General features: G+C 48.6%; 2 protein-coding genes across 6 annotated transcripts in view; one reads left to right on the top strand and one right to left on the bottom strand.

The window, feature by feature from the left end:
- Positions 1 to 18,775, top strand: part of NBEA (neurobeachin) — a 344,666-nt gene that overhangs the window by 191,119 nt on the left and 134,772 nt on the right. For 4 of the 5 annotated variants that reach the window (XM_083735945.1, XM_083735946.1, XM_083735943.1 and 1 more), the window contains one exon: positions 11,112 to 11,248. In XM_083735945.1, coding sequence (XP_083592071.1) covers positions 11,112 to 11,248 — 137 coding nt within the window. Of the gene's footprint in view, positions 1 to 8,785; positions 8,931 to 11,111; positions 11,249 to 18,775 lie in introns of those variants that run through there. The other variant, XM_083735944.1, reaches the window with a different exon arrangement.
- MAB21L1 (mab-21 like 1) lies at positions 12,816 to 17,097 on the bottom strand. The gene has a single exon (XM_083737152.1). It carries the CDS (start codon positions 14,793 to 14,795, stop codon positions 13,716 to 13,718), a length of 1,080 nt encoding a protein of 359 aa, XP_083593278.1. The 5' UTR covers positions 14,796 to 17,097; the 3' UTR covers positions 12,816 to 13,715.

Below are 18,775 nucleotides of genomic sequence, written 5' to 3'. Positions count from 1 at the left end.
ATGTTCCTGTGAAACGTTGAGAGGACAAAAGAACAAATCTAGAATCTTATAGGAAACTCTTTATCCAAAATGGTCACAGTTTCTGTGCCAGATGCAGATGATTAAAAGTAGTTCTTGGCCATTGCTGATACATGATCACCTGGCATCAGATGAGAGGGGCTTTTAACTTTGTCCACAGCCATGTTAAATCCATGTGAACTGTTAGTTTTTAGCACAGTTCAAAAGCATTGTTTCAACTTTATCTGCACTAGAAAGGAAGAACCAACATTTTTCACAGTGTCATGGGGCAAAACTATAGTGTATATTGGCTCTGCAGTACGATTTAAGTTGTTTTAATGAGCAAATAACTATATGAGCTTGCTGTAGGGGAGAAAAATACCCAGAGTTTACTAAAATAAGCACAACTCAGTAGATGCCTTCAGGTATATATAACAAAAGTATGTCCCAATGTCTGCAGCAATATAAATATATCGAAAGGAAATGCTTTCTCTGTAAACGTACACAATATGTGTAAGTGTGAAGAAATAACAGGCTCCTGAATTTATATGCAAGTTACTCTTGACATCTAGACTATGCATACACCATGTGGTAGATTTTCCCCTTTAATGCTAAATAGTCTTTTTTTTTTTGCACTTTTGCACAGTTAATTTTATTGTGTACATCACTGATAAATTCATTTTTGAAGCCGTTTATTCGCCAGTTTGTCAGGAACAGAGTTGCTGGAAACATTTAGTTTTTGCTTTTAGTTTTTGCATTTAGTTTTAGTTTTGGGTGGAAATAAGTTCTTGAAAACTTAAATTTCACCAGTTATGCAGCCAAAAGTCAAATTCCACTTGATCTTAGTATTAAAGAACAAAAATAGTGAAATTGTGGTGTGTTACATATTCTTAGAATTTCTGCATGAGCTTAGAGTTCATTGTTTTCTATAACCGTTACTTTACAGACTACATGTTAGTGAATATTACTTATTTTATTTGTTGACTATTTTTCTTTAAATAATACTGTGCACACAGCAAGGGAATTCTCCAGCATCTAACTGGTTTGTTTCCATAGCTTTACAAACCATACTGAGAATCAATTAATTTCATTTGATACAAATAAAACATAGTTCCAAGAAATTCTCCCAAGTAAGTACATAATAGTAGCAAAAATAAAAACAAAGTGTGGGATCCAGACCATGGACGCTATGTCTTCACACAGAGTATTCCCAAAGGCTCAGTAGAGCCCTGTCTCCATTCTCACTCTCTCCCTCACATACTGGGACAATGCAAATATGGAATTAATGGTCTGTGCACACCTCCCTTATCCCATCCAACCATTTTTTTTGCCCCAATACATGTTTCTCATGCTGAGTTACATTGACAGAAAACAAAGTGCCAGATGGGGATATAGGAGGCAGACATGCGCCTTTGATTCCCCTTACTATCCCATTTGTGCATTTGTGTTCACACATGTATTTCTGTAGACGAGGGGAGAAATACGGTTCTGAGCCTATGGCAGTCTTCTCTATGTGAGCACTACATGTGCAGTGGGCAGATTGTTCCCTGTGTGTCTACATCTTGTAGAAGAATATGCTATTAGGCTTTTATACAAGTTCATTGACACTGTCTTTGCATTCTCCCACCCTTCTAATTCTTGCCACTTTACAGTATAGTAAGCCTAGAATCTTGCTGGTTATATATATAGATTTTCAAAATGACTTACAGCATAATCCTAAACCATGCCGTGCACAGGAGTGAAATCTTACTCAGTGGGGCTTATTCCCAGTTAAGTGTGGTTACAACTGGAGCCCTAAAAAGTTTATTCTAAACTAAATAGCACCTTGATCTTAAAGTTACTTACAGTATTTAGAACCAAATCCTATTGCTTCTAGTTAACAGTGCTTGATGTGGTTTGGCAGTCCACCAGTAGGTATCCCATCTGAAAATGGACCATAAGTTCTATACCTTGTCATTTTGGGAGAAACATCTTCACATCTGGGTTGTTTCTGAAAATTATTTTGTTCTTCAGCTGTCTTCTTTTTAGTCTTGAACAATTTTTAAATGCCAATTTTAATATAGTAATCTGGGGAAATTGAGTATTTCAGGTTGACTTCTTTTTTAGAGAGACAAAAATTGATCTTACATCTTAAGTTCATTAATATTTTGGAAATTTATTGTTCTTCTGAAAACATGTCTTTTCAGGGTCAACTTATTTTTTTTGTTTTAGTTAAAAGAAGCATTAGATTCTAAAGTGCCTAAATTATTTTAACTTTATAAAAAATCCTTATTACCTATTTATTAAATGATTTGATACTACACTGGAACATAACAGCTTGTTAAAACTTTCTTTTTTAAACAAACCCTGCAAAGCCATGCTGGTGGATTAATATGTGTAAAGCCATCTGCAGAATTTAATTGCAATAGCACCAAGAGGTCCGGTACTATTTAGTTGCTTTATTAGCTATTTTATGCTTTAAATGCCTTCACTGAAATTAGAAACACTATTCTGGCAGCTACATAAAATTGGGGCTAATGATTAACAGGAAAAGGGAGTGATCCAATAAGCGCTACTTCTGTGCAACCTGCGTTTCCATTTATTCGCGGCAGGACTTGAGCAGCAGCACTCCCAATGCACATCCTGTTGAGCACTGTAGAGAAAGTGCTCCCGTCTTTAGCAGAACAAATCCTGTCTTTGTTTTCCCGGAAGTAATTCCCAATGAGTTCGGTGGGTCTTGTGCCCCGAACTGCTGCCTTAGGCTACAATCCATACCTGGCAATGCGCACCAGGAATTCAGTGGGGCTCATGTCGAAGAACTCCCTCGTGGCTTCTGCTCTTTAAGCTGTGTGAGCTTGTACAATTTAGTTTGCATCGACCGCGACCTTCATTAGGAGTCTTCCAACAAGTCAAACGAAATTCAGAAGGTGTTGCCTCCTGAATCTATACCCGACTCTTTCTTCCCTGTGACTCTTGCGTGTGTTTTGTTTAAAAGATGTCTAAAGGTCAATCTCGCCGTTTCTTTCCGGAGACGCGGCGCGCGTGTTCCCCAGGCGTCACTCGCCCCGGGGCCCTTTGGCTGCGCGCTGCGGGCTCTGTGCGCCCTGGCGCCTCTCCGCCGCTCGGCCGGCCGCTTCTTCGGCTGGGCTGCTGGGGACGCCCAAGCGGGGATCCTCCGTCCAAGCCCCGGCGCGGCGGCTCGCCTCGGCCTGACGCCCTTTGTTCTTCCGTCCGCCGAGGGACAACAAAGCGGACGGGCCTCCCTGGACCAGTCACGGCCGCCGGGGCCGGGCGGGCGCAGGTGGGAGCATCTGCAGCTCCGCAGCGCGATTTGGCACGGTCCCGGTGGACATGGAAAGAGGCTCCTGGCTCCGCAGGGGCAGCGCCCAAGCTTGTGCCGATAAGTGGGTGGGGGTGGCGGTGTCGCACTTCTTTCCCCTGCTGTTTTGGACTTGGGAGTGTGGCGCTTCCCCCCTCCCCAAAGGGGTGGAATTGCTTGGATCGGCAGCGCCTGGCGCGCTCTCCATCCAGTCCATGCCCGGTGCGCCGCGGTATTGTTTTGGGGAGCCGTTTGGGAAGCGGAGCCAAGGCCGCGCTGCTATCTCGGGGCCATATGGAGAAGCTGCACTATTTTGATTACGCCTGGTGTAAACATTTTAATGTCGGATCCTTAAAATCCAGAGCCTCTCCCAAAGGGGATTAGAACATAATCCTCTCGCTCTATAGCTGGAGTGGATTAATTTCGTATTCTCTCAGTGGCGGGTTTGCTCCCTGAAGGCTCGAACAAAAAGACTCCGCGCTCCTTAAATGTGCCGTGGTATTGGGACTTGTAATTGGAGATTTCCAAAGGACAAGTGTAAAAATGACACACTATTAAGAAGGAGCGTTTCATTCGGCTCCTTTTCAGCGGGCGGGCGGGAGGGGGGCGCTTCAGAGGCTCCGAGTGAAATATGTGAAATGTTACACTCAGGTTATGATGTGGGGGAGGGGCGCCAAGTGCCTTTGGATCCCTGTCCTTTTGCTAACCTCGCCCAGAAGGCCCAATCCATCCCGCTGTAATACCAAGGGGCTACTGGGAAGGGGGCATCTGCCACCTCCTTACTTGCGCTGTCCCTCCGCGTGTCCGGCGGAGATCGTCCTCCCCTGCGCGCAGGTAGAGGCTGCTTGACCTTTGAGCAGTCGTCCCTGCCTTTGCCTGGCAGCTTGTGCGCTGGACGCGTTCCCGGATCCTATGATCTCCTCCTGCAGGCCCTGGGCGAGAAGCCCCTTTTCGAAGCGGCTGGAGGAGCAGCCACCGTTCCAACGCCAATCCTACAAGCTGGACCCTGGCAACACGCCCTCTGCCTTATTACAGCCTGCCTAAGTTGGGAGAGAGTGCTACGCCACGGGTGGGGCATATTTGCGAAGCAGTAGCGGAAACTCCTAGCCAAGCCTAAGCCTGACCTCTCCTCTTCCTGTGTGCTAAAGCCAGCAGGGTACCTCAAGTGGTGGCAGCGAGGCGGAATTCGACCAGGGAGTGCTTTTTAAAATACACTCCAATGAAGCAGTCCAATTACGTAAAGTTTATTCAAGGCAGTTATAAAAGCAAATTAAGAGGGAGGTCATCAGTTGGTGTGATAAAGACAACAAAACAGTTTCTGGCTAATCAGTCTAGTGCAGTCTAGTTTAGCCATGTTATTTGCATCGTCTCTCCTTGCTCACCCTGAGAAAAGTGTAGTCTTCTTGGATATCTGTTGACTATGCCATTAACCCCTTCGTTTCAGTAGAGGGGGTTGAGTTCTCCTATAGGAATAGCCACCGAGACCAGTGCACCTCTGCACATAAGGCAAAGGTTGCAATTTTCACAGTTTTAACTCCAGAGATGAGACTCACATAATCAGGTACAGTATTGTTTGAGGGGGATAGGCTATCAGCACTGGGAATACCCTAGAAAGGTGAAAATTAAGAAGGATGCAGATTGTGGATTTAAGAAATCTTGGAAGGACATAATCTGATAAATCTCTTGATATGCCTTATAGTTATTCCAGCCAAATAGATACGGAGTTCTTCAAAGTGTGCAGGTCTGTAGAAAACATTGGTTATAAATCTAGGGTAGTCAACCTGGTACCCTTCAGATGTTGCTGCACTTCAACTCCCATCAGCCCCAGCCACAAGTCCAGTGGCCAGGAATCATGGGAGCTGTAGTCTAACCATATCTTGAACTTACCTCTAAGTGATAAGCAAATGTTCATTTGCTCTTACTGCTGAGTATATTGTTCATCGTTGTACTTTTTTCAAGCACTGAATTAAAAGCCTGATTTTTAAAAAATTGTTTAATTGTATTGTTTTGTGGGCTCACTATTAGATGCCACTATCTGGACTAATCCAGAGGTGTCTAGAGCACCATCTGCTCCAGTTTACTTGGATGAGTTTAAATTGTTGCAGCCTGATGTTGACAAACTGCTTGGAAGAGGGTCTGACTGATCACTTGTCCTTTCAACTTTTGCCCATTGTGATGTACGAGAGTGAACCTGAGGGGTTTTAACAGCATAGGTCCAGGGAGTCGTGAATGCCATGTTGCAGGATGGGGTACCATTGGCTTTTAAAGATACAGTGTTGTGTCCTCTCCTTCAGAGGACCTTCCTGGGCTTAGAACTGTTGAATAACTATTGCCCAATTGCTAACAATCCCTTTCAGGCACGATGCTCAAGATTTTTGTGTGGGTTCAACTTGCAGGTGTGCTTGGAAGAAGTGGATTACAGTCTGGGTTCAGGCCGAGTTATGACACCAAAGCTGCCATGGTCGTCCTAGTGCTACCTTGTAGGCATTTTATACTGCACACCATAGCTTGGAGCAGTTTCATGGGTTGGAAATGGAGCCCCCTCTGCACCAGACTGCTGTTGTTTCACTCCTACCTTCATGCTTCCAGAGACTTATCAATGTTGAACTATAACTTGACATCATAGAAGTTTGGTGACCCGCAGGGATCACTCTTGGCTCTCATGTTATTCAACATATGCGAAGCTGTTGGAGGATGTCATCAGGGGAGTTGGAGTGAGGTATCAGCTGATCACCTTGAACTCTATGTCGCTTTACCACCTGAATCAGAAAATGCAGTTCAGGTGCTTGATGTGGACCAATAAATTGAAATTTGATTCCAGACAAAATGGAGGTGTTGTGTGTTGCAGGCTCTCACCTGTGGGAAGTGAGTAAACAACCTGTTCAGTTTGGAGTGGCACTGCTGTAGAAATAACAAGTTTGAAGCTTAAAAATGTTCCTAGACCAAACGCTGCCACTGGAAGCCTGGCTTTAGTAACTAGGAATACTGATTTTTGGAGAGAGATGGTCTGGCTCTAGTGCTGCATGCTCTGGTAACCTCAGGGCTGGACTACAGTACTGCATTATACATGAAGCCTGCATTATACATGAACCCTTGAAGACTGTTCCAAAGCTACAGCAGTTGCAAAATGCAGCGGCCAAGGGGCTGGTAAGAATTCCTAGCTAGGCACAAATTACAGGAGTTCAGAGCATGGTTTCCCTAGTCCTTTTGTGTATTGTGGAATGAATCCCATCTGTAAACTGGGATAGTATGACTAACTGAGAAGTTGGTGTTCCATGTCATTTTTCTAGAATATCATTTACAGCCCTGAAGAGGTATTGGAACTTGTTTTCTGAGCAGGTGGCTTAATGCATGAAACCCATCTAGCTATGTGTGACTGGTGGATATAGATAATTAGGCGAGCTCAGAAGTTAACATTCCAGAGCATTTACTCTGTTTATGACCCAGAGCAGGTAGTTCTGTGGAATATTTTTGTGGTTTATATTATATATGTGACTTGTGAATGTGATAGATCTGTTGTTGTTTAGTCGTGTCCGACTCTTCGTTGACACCATGGACCAGAGCACGCCAGGCACTCCTGTCTTCCACTGCCTCCCGCAGTTTGGTCAGGCTCATGTTTGTAGCTTCGAGAACACTGTCCAACCATCTCGTCCTCTGTCGTCCCCTTCTCCTTGTGCCCTCCATCTTTCCCAACATCAGGGTCTTTTCCAGGGAGTCTTCTCTTCTCATGAGGTGGCCAAAGTATTGGAGCCTCAACTTCACAATCTGTCCTTCCAGTGAGCACTCAGGGCTGATTTCCTTCAGAAGGCATAGGTTTGATCTTCTTGCAGTCCATGGGACTCTCAAGAGTCTCCTCCAGCACCATAATTCAAAAGCATCAATTCTTCGGCGATCAGCCTTCTTGAGGGTCCAGCTCTCACTTCCACACATCATTAGTGATAGATCTAGTTAGCTCTGAAGTTGTTGTGCCCTGGCCATTCCTCTCTTACAGATGGGTTCTGGTTGTGAAGGGGTTAATACATAATATTTGAAGGGTTTCCATTCTAAAATATTACATCTAACGCAACTTCCCGGTTTGGGCATTCCACCATGTTCCATAGGAAAGGGACCATAAAACAACAGTAAGGAAAGTATCACTTGGTAGAGCATGAGACTCTTAATGTTAGGGTTGTGGGTTTGAGTCCCATGTTGGGCAAAGTATTCCTGCATCCCAGGGGATTAGCCTAGATGACTCCGTGGTCCCTTCCAACTTTACAATTACATGATTCTATGTGGATTTCCCTTACTGGACTCTGCCCTACCACCCCACCCAGCAAGAGAGGGCCAAGCAAGCAAGTGGAGTGGTGGTTGCTCTTGCCACCTCTCCCTGGGTGGCCCTCCAGGGCCCAGTCCCCACTCTCCAGCAGACCAGGGCGGGGGGTAAATGAGAGAGGTACAGATGTTCTTGCAAAGGGCAGCCACCATCTTTCATTACACTTTCTTCGGGTGCCACCACTGGGCCAAATGTCTTTCCCCTGCATGAGCCAGATAAGAGATGGTCAGTGATCAAAGCAAGGAAGTAGCTCCTTGCAGCCACCGCTCAGTCACCCACTTTTTGTTGGGGAGCAGGAAGCAGCTGCCTTCTGGTTCGGGGGGATGGCAGAAGCAATGGGCTGGAAGCCCAAAGCAAGGAGTGGTGGCTGGGTAAAAGGACCAGTACTTAACACACCACCCCCAGACACAAGGGCCGAGTGCTGACTCTGCTTTCCATCTCTGATACCTCCTCGATGGGATAATATCAAGGCTTGCTTACTTACATGGGTTTTGATAATGAACTAATCAGGAATATTCATGCTGCTAAGTAACACCCCCCCCCACCGCTTTCTTCCCTTTCGCGGGGAAAAAAAGTTAATGGAAACATCTTGTGATCCTTCGAAAAGCCGCTGGTTTGAGTGGTAGCTGTTTTTGCCTAGTTCAGGCTCGTATAGGATTTCACAAGGTCGTTTGTTCAGAGCGCTTGGAAGTGTGAGGGGTTCCTCGCAGGCCTTTTGCTCGGAAATCTCCGCGATGCACTTATTTCCAGCAGCCATTCTGAAAATTAAACCCGGCTCGCCACTGTCATTCTCCCTTGCGCACCCACGCCCCGCACACAAAAGATTTAGGCATTCTCTCTCTCTCTCGATGAAGAAAAAGATTTCTTGTTATAGTCTCTGGCCTCCTGACCGCGAACTACCAGCCACTTCCTTTTTATTTTGCCCATATAACAAGCGGGGAGCCGGGAGGTAATTGGGTTAACTACCTGATCTTCCTTCTGGGAGCGCGCAAGGCCCACTAAACGCCTTCTTATCATGATCGACTATCACGCGGCTCCCCAACTGCATCATCTTTAAGGGACTTTTTTTTAATTTTCTCGCCGAGGCCTATAAAGCCCCGGCGCTCGGGTGGCGAGGAAGGGTTAAAGGCAGACGGGGGCGGGGAGAGGAGAGGAGTGGGGCCGGGGTGGCGATCGCAGAGGGGCGGAGAGAAGCAGCAGCAGCAGGGCCCGGGAGCTGCTGCTGCCGCTGCCGGGAGAGCTCGGCCTGCCATTACGCACAAAGGCGAGGGGCCTGGGGAATCGAAACCCAAATCCACTTGTAATCGCACGAGAGAATCGCGCGTAATTACTCGAGCGACCGAGATTAAGATTGATGAGCCTTTAAAGCGCCGTTTCGGATCGATCCGCTGCCCTAAGCAGGAGCCCCGCCGGCCAGAAGGGCGGCCCGCTTGCCGGCCTGCTTGCTCGCTCGCTCGCCGAGCGCCACTGGCGCTGTCCGGCCGGAGGGGGAGCCGGCAAGGAGGACGGAGCAAGGGCGATGCCCAAGCCCCGCGCGTATGGTCCGCATCAGCTGACCGGGGTGAAGAGGCCAGGCTGGCCTATTAGGCGTGGGGAAAACAAGAAAATGAACGAAAATAGAGTTTGTCTCCATATTATCCAGCCCCTGGTGGGCTGGCTTGAGAGCTGTCAGAGGCGGGAAGCCGAGCGTTGCCTAGGGCTGGGTGGAGAGGAGGGAAGGAGGCGATGCTTGGAAGGGAGGGAAGTTAGCGCTGAAATGAGGCCTGCCACGCTCTCCGTCAGGCCGAGAGACGGGCTGAGGCCGGGCTAAGTGGCGGGTAGGAAGGGGATCCGTAGAGGCAGGAGACTGGGCCCTGGAGGAGGGCAGAGCTTGGCAGCTCAAATGGTGGTCGGACCGAGCGCCAGCCAGCCAGCCCCTACCTCAGCTGCCTTCCCCACAGAAAAGAAGCCGGGGAAAGGCTGCTGGAGAGACACCAGAAACCAAATCCGACCGAGCACAACATTTCACACACACACACACGGAATCAACAGTCTCAGCACCTAAAGGAAAAAACAACAATACCAGCAGCCAGATAATACTATGCCTTATTATTTCCCAGTTTCTAAAAGGTGGCATCAGTGTATTGCATTTCATGTTATTTGAATAGATGTCTCGGTTTATTTATCCATATTGGCTCAATATCCCATTATTCCATGCATTTATTTTTATGCGATCTGCATAGATCTCGAGATGGAATTTCCACTAAGTTCGTTTTGGATCCGGATGGAAAGTCTCCTTAGAGTCAATGTAATAAAGGTCCGCAAACAGCAAAGAGCCTTATGGCACCTTAAATGTTAACACATTTATTATGGCATACGCTTGTCAGACCATCAGATGCCTGGTTCCTATTACTGGTCCTCCTGCTCTGAGGAGCCCCACGGCGCTTGGCTCTAAGGTTGCCGTCGCCAGGACCCTAACTAGGCAGCCTGACTCGCCGAATACAGCCGGATCCGCCTCCCGAGGAAACCCGCAGAGGATTGCGTTGCACAGTACTAGAAATGCCCAAATAATTTCGGGGTTTTCTTGCAGGTTTGAGCTACGATTCTGTGCACATTTATTTGGGACTAAATCCCGATGAATTCTGTAGAATATACATGCGTGTAAGCAAGTTAGAATAACTGAATATTTTTGTTTTGGAGTAATTATGCTCTCAGCATTAACATTTCAATAAATTTCAGAGGGAGAGCGATTGTTCCTGGCGTCTTTGCGGAGACAAATCGTTTTCTTTATAACAGCTGTTTGTTTCACAATAAAGGCTGCACTTTATTTTACACACACATACACATTTTCTTCACACAGAGAGCCCTCGTCTGGCATCTGATGTCTCGCAGATAGTTTTATGATGTAGAAAACACTGCATTGCCTAACGTCCAGAATAATAAAAAAGAAGTAAAAGATATTCGATATGTGTGGCGCATAATTTGTATTGTAATTTTATGACTAGATACAGGAAGCGTAAATCTAAATATATTTTATTGGAAGCCCCTCTGATTTTTATTCCGTGACGCCGCTTTTCTAAATATTCGCTGCCCGTCTTAGGCTGCTCTTCATACACACGTGCAAACCGGTGAATTTACTGAATTGAGTGGGAACTGCACTCGACCTTTATGGGATCGGGCTTGAGATAGGAAGAGAGGGGCTATTTTCATCAGCGGGCTGTGATCCCCTCACCCGAACCCCGCTAGTATTCTCAAATCAATCTTCCTAAACACAACCTAGTTCATGGGTGTTGTTTAGTTTGAAAGACCTATAAAGTGGCCTACTGTTCCGATGGTCCGTCGACCATCCTTTGAGGTTCAGGCATACACAGCGTCCCGCTTCCTGAAGCCTAGGTGTCCCGGCAGCGCTCCGTAGGCATCCTTCGCCTGAGTCCGACGGCTTCCTTGCTCCGCTCTGCTGTCGTCGGGCAAAGCAGCCGGCCTCTCTTTCGCAGCCTCCTCACGCCGCTCCGTCTTGTCTTGCAGGCCCCGTGGTCCTCAGCACGCCGGCCCAGCTCATCGCGCCGGTGGTGGTGGCCAAGGGCACCCTCTCCATCACCACCACCGAGATCTACTTCGAGGTAGACGAGGAAGACCCGGCCTTCAAAAAGATCGACCCTAAAGTGAGTACAGGACCAAGTTGGGGGGGGGGGTTGGGGGGAGGAGGGGGAGGTTTCCCATAACCATGAATTGAGGAATGCTCCCAAGTGCCTGGAAGCGCCCCCCTTCGTCTGACTCCGTGGCTGTTTTATTTAAGAGCGCGGCGCGTTAATGATGTAAAATCCGCTCTTACTCCCGCGCTCGCTTTTTAACAAATCTCTCCTCCCCCCCGCACTTCCCCCCGAAGGCCTTTGTATGAACGTGGGCAGATTTAGCAGTTAAGCCAATTGCTCGGAAATCCCTCGAGGTAATGGCGGGCCCGCACTCCAGCCTCTTTCCTCGGGCACCCGCGGCAGACAAGGAGACGCGCTCCCTCTCCGTCTGCCTTCGACGCAGTCCCCAGGGACTGGAGCTTCCGCTTCTGCACGGGTGCGCGTTGCAGGGGCGCGCGGAGCAGCAATTGCACAGCCCGGGCCTGTAGGAACTAGCAAGGTTGGGGTGCGCAAAGACAGACTCTCTCCCGAAGACCCCTGGAGCAAGGAGATAGAGCGGAGATTTGCCTTGTTACAGAATTCAAAAGTTCACGTCCATGTCGTTTTCCTTCTCTCCGGATCTATAGTGATATTGTTATTTTAATTTCACTTTCCTAGCCTTGTGTAAGTACACACTATTGTGGCCTCAATGTCGAGGCCATCCGTCTGCTGCCCGCCTGCCAACCTTGACAGGAAGAATTAAAAGTGTCTTCCGGATTTTAAAACACACACGCAAGCAAAGCAAAGCAAAGCAAAACAAAACATGGAGTTGGGTAACATGGCGAGTCTAACGGTTTTGCTGCAGCGCATCCAAGCGCGGGCAGAGCGCCCTGAAGTTTGAAACAGTATCACCTGGGCAGATCTTGAGCACATTGTTGCACCCCCTCAATGCTTGCCGGGATATTTGCCCTTTGGCTGAATCACGGTTTGCATCCGGAAGGAACTGCCTGCTGCGCTCTCTGCAAGGGCAGGACCGGGCTTCTGGCGGAGGCGGCTCCTTTGCTCCGGCGGGGCCTCCGGAGAGGCCGGCGCTCGCTTTCCCCAAACACAACTGGCGGCGGCTTTATGGCCAGGCTGGTGATGTTTAGGGCAAAGGTAGCAACATTCTTTACCTGCCGATTATTGGCCTGACCCCCGCAAATCTCTGAACGTTGCAGTTTCCCCCTCCCTTCTCTCCAAGTGTTGTTAATTTTGTTACAAACTAGGCTCACTTGGGTAATGCGTGCCTTCAGCTTGGTTCAAAACCGGACAGCCGCGTTAGCCTGGCCCACTAAATCTTTTGAGAAGTAGATTTATTTCCTGAGGGTTGTAAAAATGTTACTCGCTTAATTGCCACACACCAGAGTGTGACCGATGTCGATGGCCTTCAGGACCCCATTTTTTTAGGGTAGGCTACACCGATTTTTATCTTCATTTTAAATTATGCTACTTTTAACAGGCCGTCAAGGGCTTCAGACCCATTTTACACCGCCCCTCCCCGCCCCCCAAAAAGACAGAATGTAGCACACTGAGGGCTTGCACAAACCCAGATGGAATCCAGCACTGAAACTCTTAAGCATATTTATTTTACTTTTATTTATTAGCTTGTAATTAAATAAAATCAGCAACAGAAATTTAAATCACAAAAAGTAATTATCCAGTGTATTTCAAGTGCATTTTTCCAATATATAATTCCAATATTCACAATTATATAAGCAAAACCCAAATTTCTTCTGAATATATTTAAATAACATTTCAAGTATATTTATGGAATGGTAGAAATAGAACAAGCAATATATTTGAAACAAAAAAAATGTAAACTTTTTTTTAGCTTAGACACTTCAAAAGACAAGTAACAAAAGTACCATGATAAAATCTACCTTTTTTTTAAAGCGGTATCTTCTTGAGCAGAAAATGTCCTGAAGTATCCAAAATGGCAATTTAACTTCTTTTCACCAAATCACAAAACACTAACACCCACAATTTCAAAGACAATGTGAGATCACAATATTCCATACAAATTGTTTAAAAAAATGTACAGGGGAAGAGTTGGGACAGTTGTGGTTTGTTTTGTTTCTTTTCCTATCTAACGGTTGTGGTTATTTGGGTGGCATCTTCAGATTCTCTCTTACTCGCACAAAAATCCCGGCCTCGTTATAATCCATTGGTCTGGTTTCTAGGCGGAGTGGTCACAATCAGGCTAAAAACGGCAGCCAATATTGCATTTCCCCTGGTGGTAATCATATACGGTTTCGTTTCGCTTTGTTTTCCGGGCAGGCTTTTAAAACCGGGATACCGGCAAGAGTCATAATACTTGCAGTTGGCTTGGTGTGCGTGTGCGCGCAGGCGGGCAGCCTCTTCCCCGAACGCATGGCGACGTTTGCCCCGTAAAACCCAGCAGAATCCTCCGAAGAGAAAGGCAGTTTTTTCTTTTCGCGGGGGAGAGGAGAATAGCGTCAGGCCGCCGCTGGCTGGCCCTCTAAAGTTTCTCCAAACTTTTGGGGTTGGTGAGGATCTCCCTGGCCAGCCGCCACGTTTGTTTGGCCGCGTTTTCGAGGGCCGAGTGCGGCTTGCCCTGGAAGAGGTCTAAGTTGGGCAAGAAGTAGTGCGGGCAGCGCCTGCACTGCAGGCACGAGATGAGCTGCAGCAAGATGCCGTTGAGCCGGTCGCCCAGGCACGACTCGTCCCAGTCCGACTCGCGGGGATGCTTCTCGCACTCGTACGACACCAGAGTCTTCATGTGGTAGTTGTTGAGCGGCTGGCCGGGCAGCTCGAGGTGGCGATCGCGCAGCGTCTTGAGGATGGAGAGGCATTTCTTGCGGCAGCCGCCCATCTGCAGCCGGTTCTCGGCCTCGGCGAACTGCAGCACCCAGGCGTCGCTCTCGGCCGAGCTCTGCTTGCCGGCCAGCGAGTGGCACTCCTTGGAGAGCAGGTTGAAGCCCTCGGCCTTCACCTCGGCCACGCGGTTGGGCCCCGGCCAGGGGATGTGCGGCAGCGGCCAGTGCGCCGCGCTGCGCGGCCAGATGCCCGTGCACTTGAAGGCGGGCGTGATCTGCACCACGTAGCGGTCGCGGATGCGCAGCTTGACCTCGCTGGTGTCCGCCACCATCTTCACCACGTCGCGGTAGCTGCACTTGTCCACGGCCTGCGCCACCAGCGTCTGGAAGCGCGAGCGGATCTTGCGCGCCGACAGGTAGCCCGAGGCCGTGATGAACTCCACCCAGAGCGACATGCTCCGCTTGCGTCCGTCGCTCAGCTTGAGCACGGCGCAGCCGGGCAGCGAGCCGTCGTCGACGAAGTTGAAGACGCCCATCTGGTTGAGGTAGAGCACCACCTCGAACTCGGTGGGCGAGATGACCTCCAGGCCCTCGTAGCGGTTGTCCATCTCGTTGAGGGAGCTGATGAAGCGCGGCTCCTGCACCTCCACCTCCTTCAGCACGTCCGACACCACCTTGCACACCTCGCGGATGGTCTTGGCGATGGCCGCCTTGCGCGCCTGGCACTTCTCGTTGTAGTATTTGTTGAGGTGGTACACCAGCTTGGCCTGCGCCGCGATCATGTTGGGACAGAGATCCGGGTTGTAGACCGGAGTCTCGCAGTAGGCGCTGGGATCCAATGCGGCTGCTAAGGCGGGAGCCAACTTCAGACGGGAATCCGGACGCCCGGCGCGGGGAAGCGGAGCCCCAGGCCGCCCAAAGGCGCTGCTCTCGCCGCCGCCGCTGCTCTTTCTGCTGCTCTGCTCCTCCTCAGCTCCGAGGCTCGCTCGCAGGCTGTCTTTCTCTCTCCTTGCAGGCTGGAAGTGGACACTTCTGCCCCGGACAGATCTCCGAGTCTTTCCCAAACACGCACAGGCACACAAACCCCTGGGTTTTTTGTTGGAAAGGATCCTTCAGGGAGCAGAGGAAAGCATGGAAGAGCTGCAGTTAAAAAAAGGGAAGCAAAGTTTGCGCCCAGTTGCAGCCAGGCTCCCACCAGTCAAAATAATAACACATCGGAGCAGGCATTTATTTTTCTCCTGGAGTCACCACGGGGTGTGAGTGTGTGTGTGTCTGCGCGCAATGTTGGTAGTCAGATGGGGGGGGGGGCAGATTTCTGGGTGTTTCTCTTTCTCTCTCTCCCCCTCTCTGTGTGTGTGTGTGTCTCCCTGTCTCTGAGTGTGTGTATATGTCAGGAGAAGCTGGCTGTTGGTTTGTATAAGAGCCCAGATGCACTCGCGTGGAAATTATAAAGGCAGGGCCAGGCAGGCGGGCGGCCAATCGCCACTGGGCTCGTCACGGCAGCCTCTTCCAGCTCCAGCCTGGTTAATTAATCCCTCTCGGGGAGACAGAGAAACGCACAAACTCAAGGTAGGGGGCTGGTGGCAGAAAGGGACCAGCCAGGCCAGCGACCCATTGGGCAGGCGAGGAGGCGGAAGGCGGCTACGGCTGTTGGGGAAAGGACTGCTTGCCACTCTTCTCGCCAGGCGTCCTCCGGAGCCTGCTCGTGGCGCAAAGGGGACCGCAGGTGCCAGGAACCCGGCACCCTTCTCCCGGCGAACTGGAGAGGCGCTTAGCTCCGGGGAAAAGGAAGCGGAGACATCACAGGCGAAAACTTGGCTTCAACTGGCGCTGCCTGATAGACGTTGGAAACAGCTGGGAAGTTCTCCGCTTGTCAACCGGGCTAGCCTAGTGTTAGAAAGTCACCGGTTGTACGATATAGGGGAAATATGTACCAGGAGCAGCAGCCTCCTCCTCTTTCTTCTTCCTCCCCAATTAAATAGCACAAAAGGCGAGCTGACGGGTCTCAATCGATTGGATGCAAATGGAGGCGCGTTTTTTACCTGGCTCTTTAGATTGGTAGCAGCTGAAGGAAGCGACCAGTCGCTGGCGGGCTTGACAGTTTTCCGGATTGAGTTTCCGAAGACGCGCAGCCCGGGCGAGCAATGAGTTAGTTGCCTCGTTGCCGCCTTTGTGTACCGTACGTGTCGCAAAGGTGCCCAGCCACCTGCGCTGTCATTAGCAGCAACACTGTGGCAAAGTAAATGGCAACTCTTAATGGTCTGAAGTGGGCAGGTTTCTGCACCCCACCTCACCCCCGTGTGGACTGTATTTGCAGTCTGGGTGGATTGTAATAGGAACGCGGGACTGAGGAGGAGCGGGAGAAATCGCGGTCAAGCTGGCAGGCAGCTTTTCTGTCCCATTTGGACAGTCCAGGTTTAGGGTAGCTCTAGTTATGAGCCACTATCCCCTCCAGCGCCTCCAAGCAGGGCTGTTGGTTGCGCATAGCCGGCCAAACCTTTTGGTTTGCCGCCTGCTCTCTTGTTCCAAGAAGCAACACAGTTCGGAACTGGGAGGGGAGCCCTGGAGCAGCTCCACCTTCCCCTCTCCCTTGAACGGCTTCCAAAAGCATCTATGAGCATCTTAATGTTAAAATTAATTGGGTGCTGTCTAGGGAAAGTTAAGCGCGCTTTAGTTAATTCGAAATCAATGGGATTTAAGCCTGCATCCTAAAGATGTTGCTCAGAAATATCCATTAAAATCAATTAATAAGCATAAAACTAGACTGATGGGTGTTTAAAAAAATATTTGCTGCTCAAGCCTATATACGTCTACTCGTAATTAAGCCCCGCTGAGTTCAATGGGACATACTCTCAAGTACATGAATATAGAATTTTAGAGCCTTAGGCTGGTGCCTAAACCCCATGGATTTCAGTAGAAATCAGGCGCGCTTGATTTGCCCTGAATTTAAGCCCCTTTGTTTATCAGTTGCTCCCTTAAATCTAATGCATGTCTACTTAGAAGTAAGGCCAACTGAGTTCAGTCGGGTTTACTGCCAAGGAACGGAATAGGATTGCAACCTTATCCTCCTGCACTCTTGCAGAATTCGTTTCTCGGGTGTCATCATCATCATCATCATTATTATTATTATTATTATTATTATTATTATTATTTCGTTGCATTGATTAGACCTACTTCCAGATAATGGTGAACTTCCTTATCGCCCGGCCCTAAAGGCATTTGCTTCCAAGCAAGTCCATCGACAAGTCGCGTGTTGGGTATTGCAGCAACTTGGTCCCTTTAGGATCCTATTGTGGCTTCTTGGCCCTTCAGATCACCTTTGCGTCTAGCGATCTGTTTGGGTTGCCTTCACTGTGCACTTCTCCGGGCGTGTTAGGTCGTTGAATTAGATAGAGGCGAAAGGAGGAGAAACTGGAGCCGCCGCCCAGGGCGCGGGGAGGCAGCGATAGCGCATCCTCCAGTGGACAAGGATGAGGATCTGGCGGGGCGCGCATTTTCTGCGCGGCCGTTTTCTGTCTGGGCAGGGATTGCAAACGGCGTCGAGACGCTTCCAGACAGCAGCTCACCAGCGTGGCCTTGCCTGAGCTTAGCTTCAGAAATGTGCGTGGGGCAGGGAAGGATCGTGGGCGAGCGGATAGGTTGGGGTCGATCAACCCAACAACAGGTGGAGGGGCGCCAGGAGAGACGCTGCGCAAGCAAATCTCTTTCCCGCAGAGAAGAGACCCGTCTGCATCCGGTCCTGCTATTTCCCTTCGCCCTCTCGCCTCTAAGAAACTAAGGCTTGAGCTTGCGACGGGAAAAGGCACTAGCGTGGCGCTCTCACATTTTATCTCCTTCATCCCGAGGGTGTTTGGGGTCGGTGGGAGAAGGGACCAGAGTCCTGCGCAAGGAAAGTCTGGAAAGCATCTCGACTTTGCTCCTCTGAACCGGGAGCCCGGCCCCGGAGCACAGTCCCTGCACTTCTTTTTAACAGTACTGTATTAGCAGCGAACAAGCTGTGTTGTCCAAATACAGAAATTTAGCTGGAACTGTGCAGTGATCTACTGAACCGCTTAGTACAGGGGAAAACACATAGTAATAAATTGAAATTCGGTTCTCAGTGGAGGTGCAACAAAACTCCTCTGTGATAACTGAAAATCTTCACAACAAAGCACTCTCCTGAAGTGGTTCCTCTATGCTCTTCTAGCTGCTGAGATGACACACACAGTGAAGTCTTTAGACTTATATTTAGCTTGTTTCCATAATGATAAGGTGAAGGTTAGAATCAACTCCCTTTCAAATTCCTTACATTGGTTAGGATTGAGCTGTAAATGGGTTGAATTATCTGTTACACCACAAAGTTGTTAATGTTTCTTGCAGAATATTGTCATTAAATATAAAATAATTACAGCAATTTATAAGCCTGCATTAGCAAAATGTTGCTACACCTCATATTGTGATCTGTGCATCTCTACTTTGTATGTAAAATATAATTAATTCAGTGGAACTTACTACTTGGTAACTATGTTTGGATTTGGAGACTAAAACTGCAAGCTTGTGTACTTGGGAGAGTAGGTTCTGTTGTAGGCAATGATTGAACTCCAGTTTGACTAGAATAAATATTCCTTTATAAATTTATAGATCAAGCTGCTTTTCACATAGTGTTAAAAGTTTTGATTCTTTAAAATTAATTCAGTAACTGATGCAGTTTGTCCAGATATTTTGATTTATTTGAACTGTAAACTTAATCTAATAAATATAGAAGGATAACATTTAGGGATTA

The sequence above is a fragment of the Podarcis gaigeae genome, assembly GCF_964106915.1.
Source record: "Podarcis gaigeae genome assembly, chromosome: 4".
Taxonomy (NCBI): domain Eukaryota; kingdom Metazoa; phylum Chordata; class Lepidosauria; order Squamata; family Lacertidae; genus Podarcis; species Podarcis gaigeae.
Note: the sequence above shows the minus strand (reverse complement) of the source record. Positions and strands in the feature narration are given on the sequence as shown.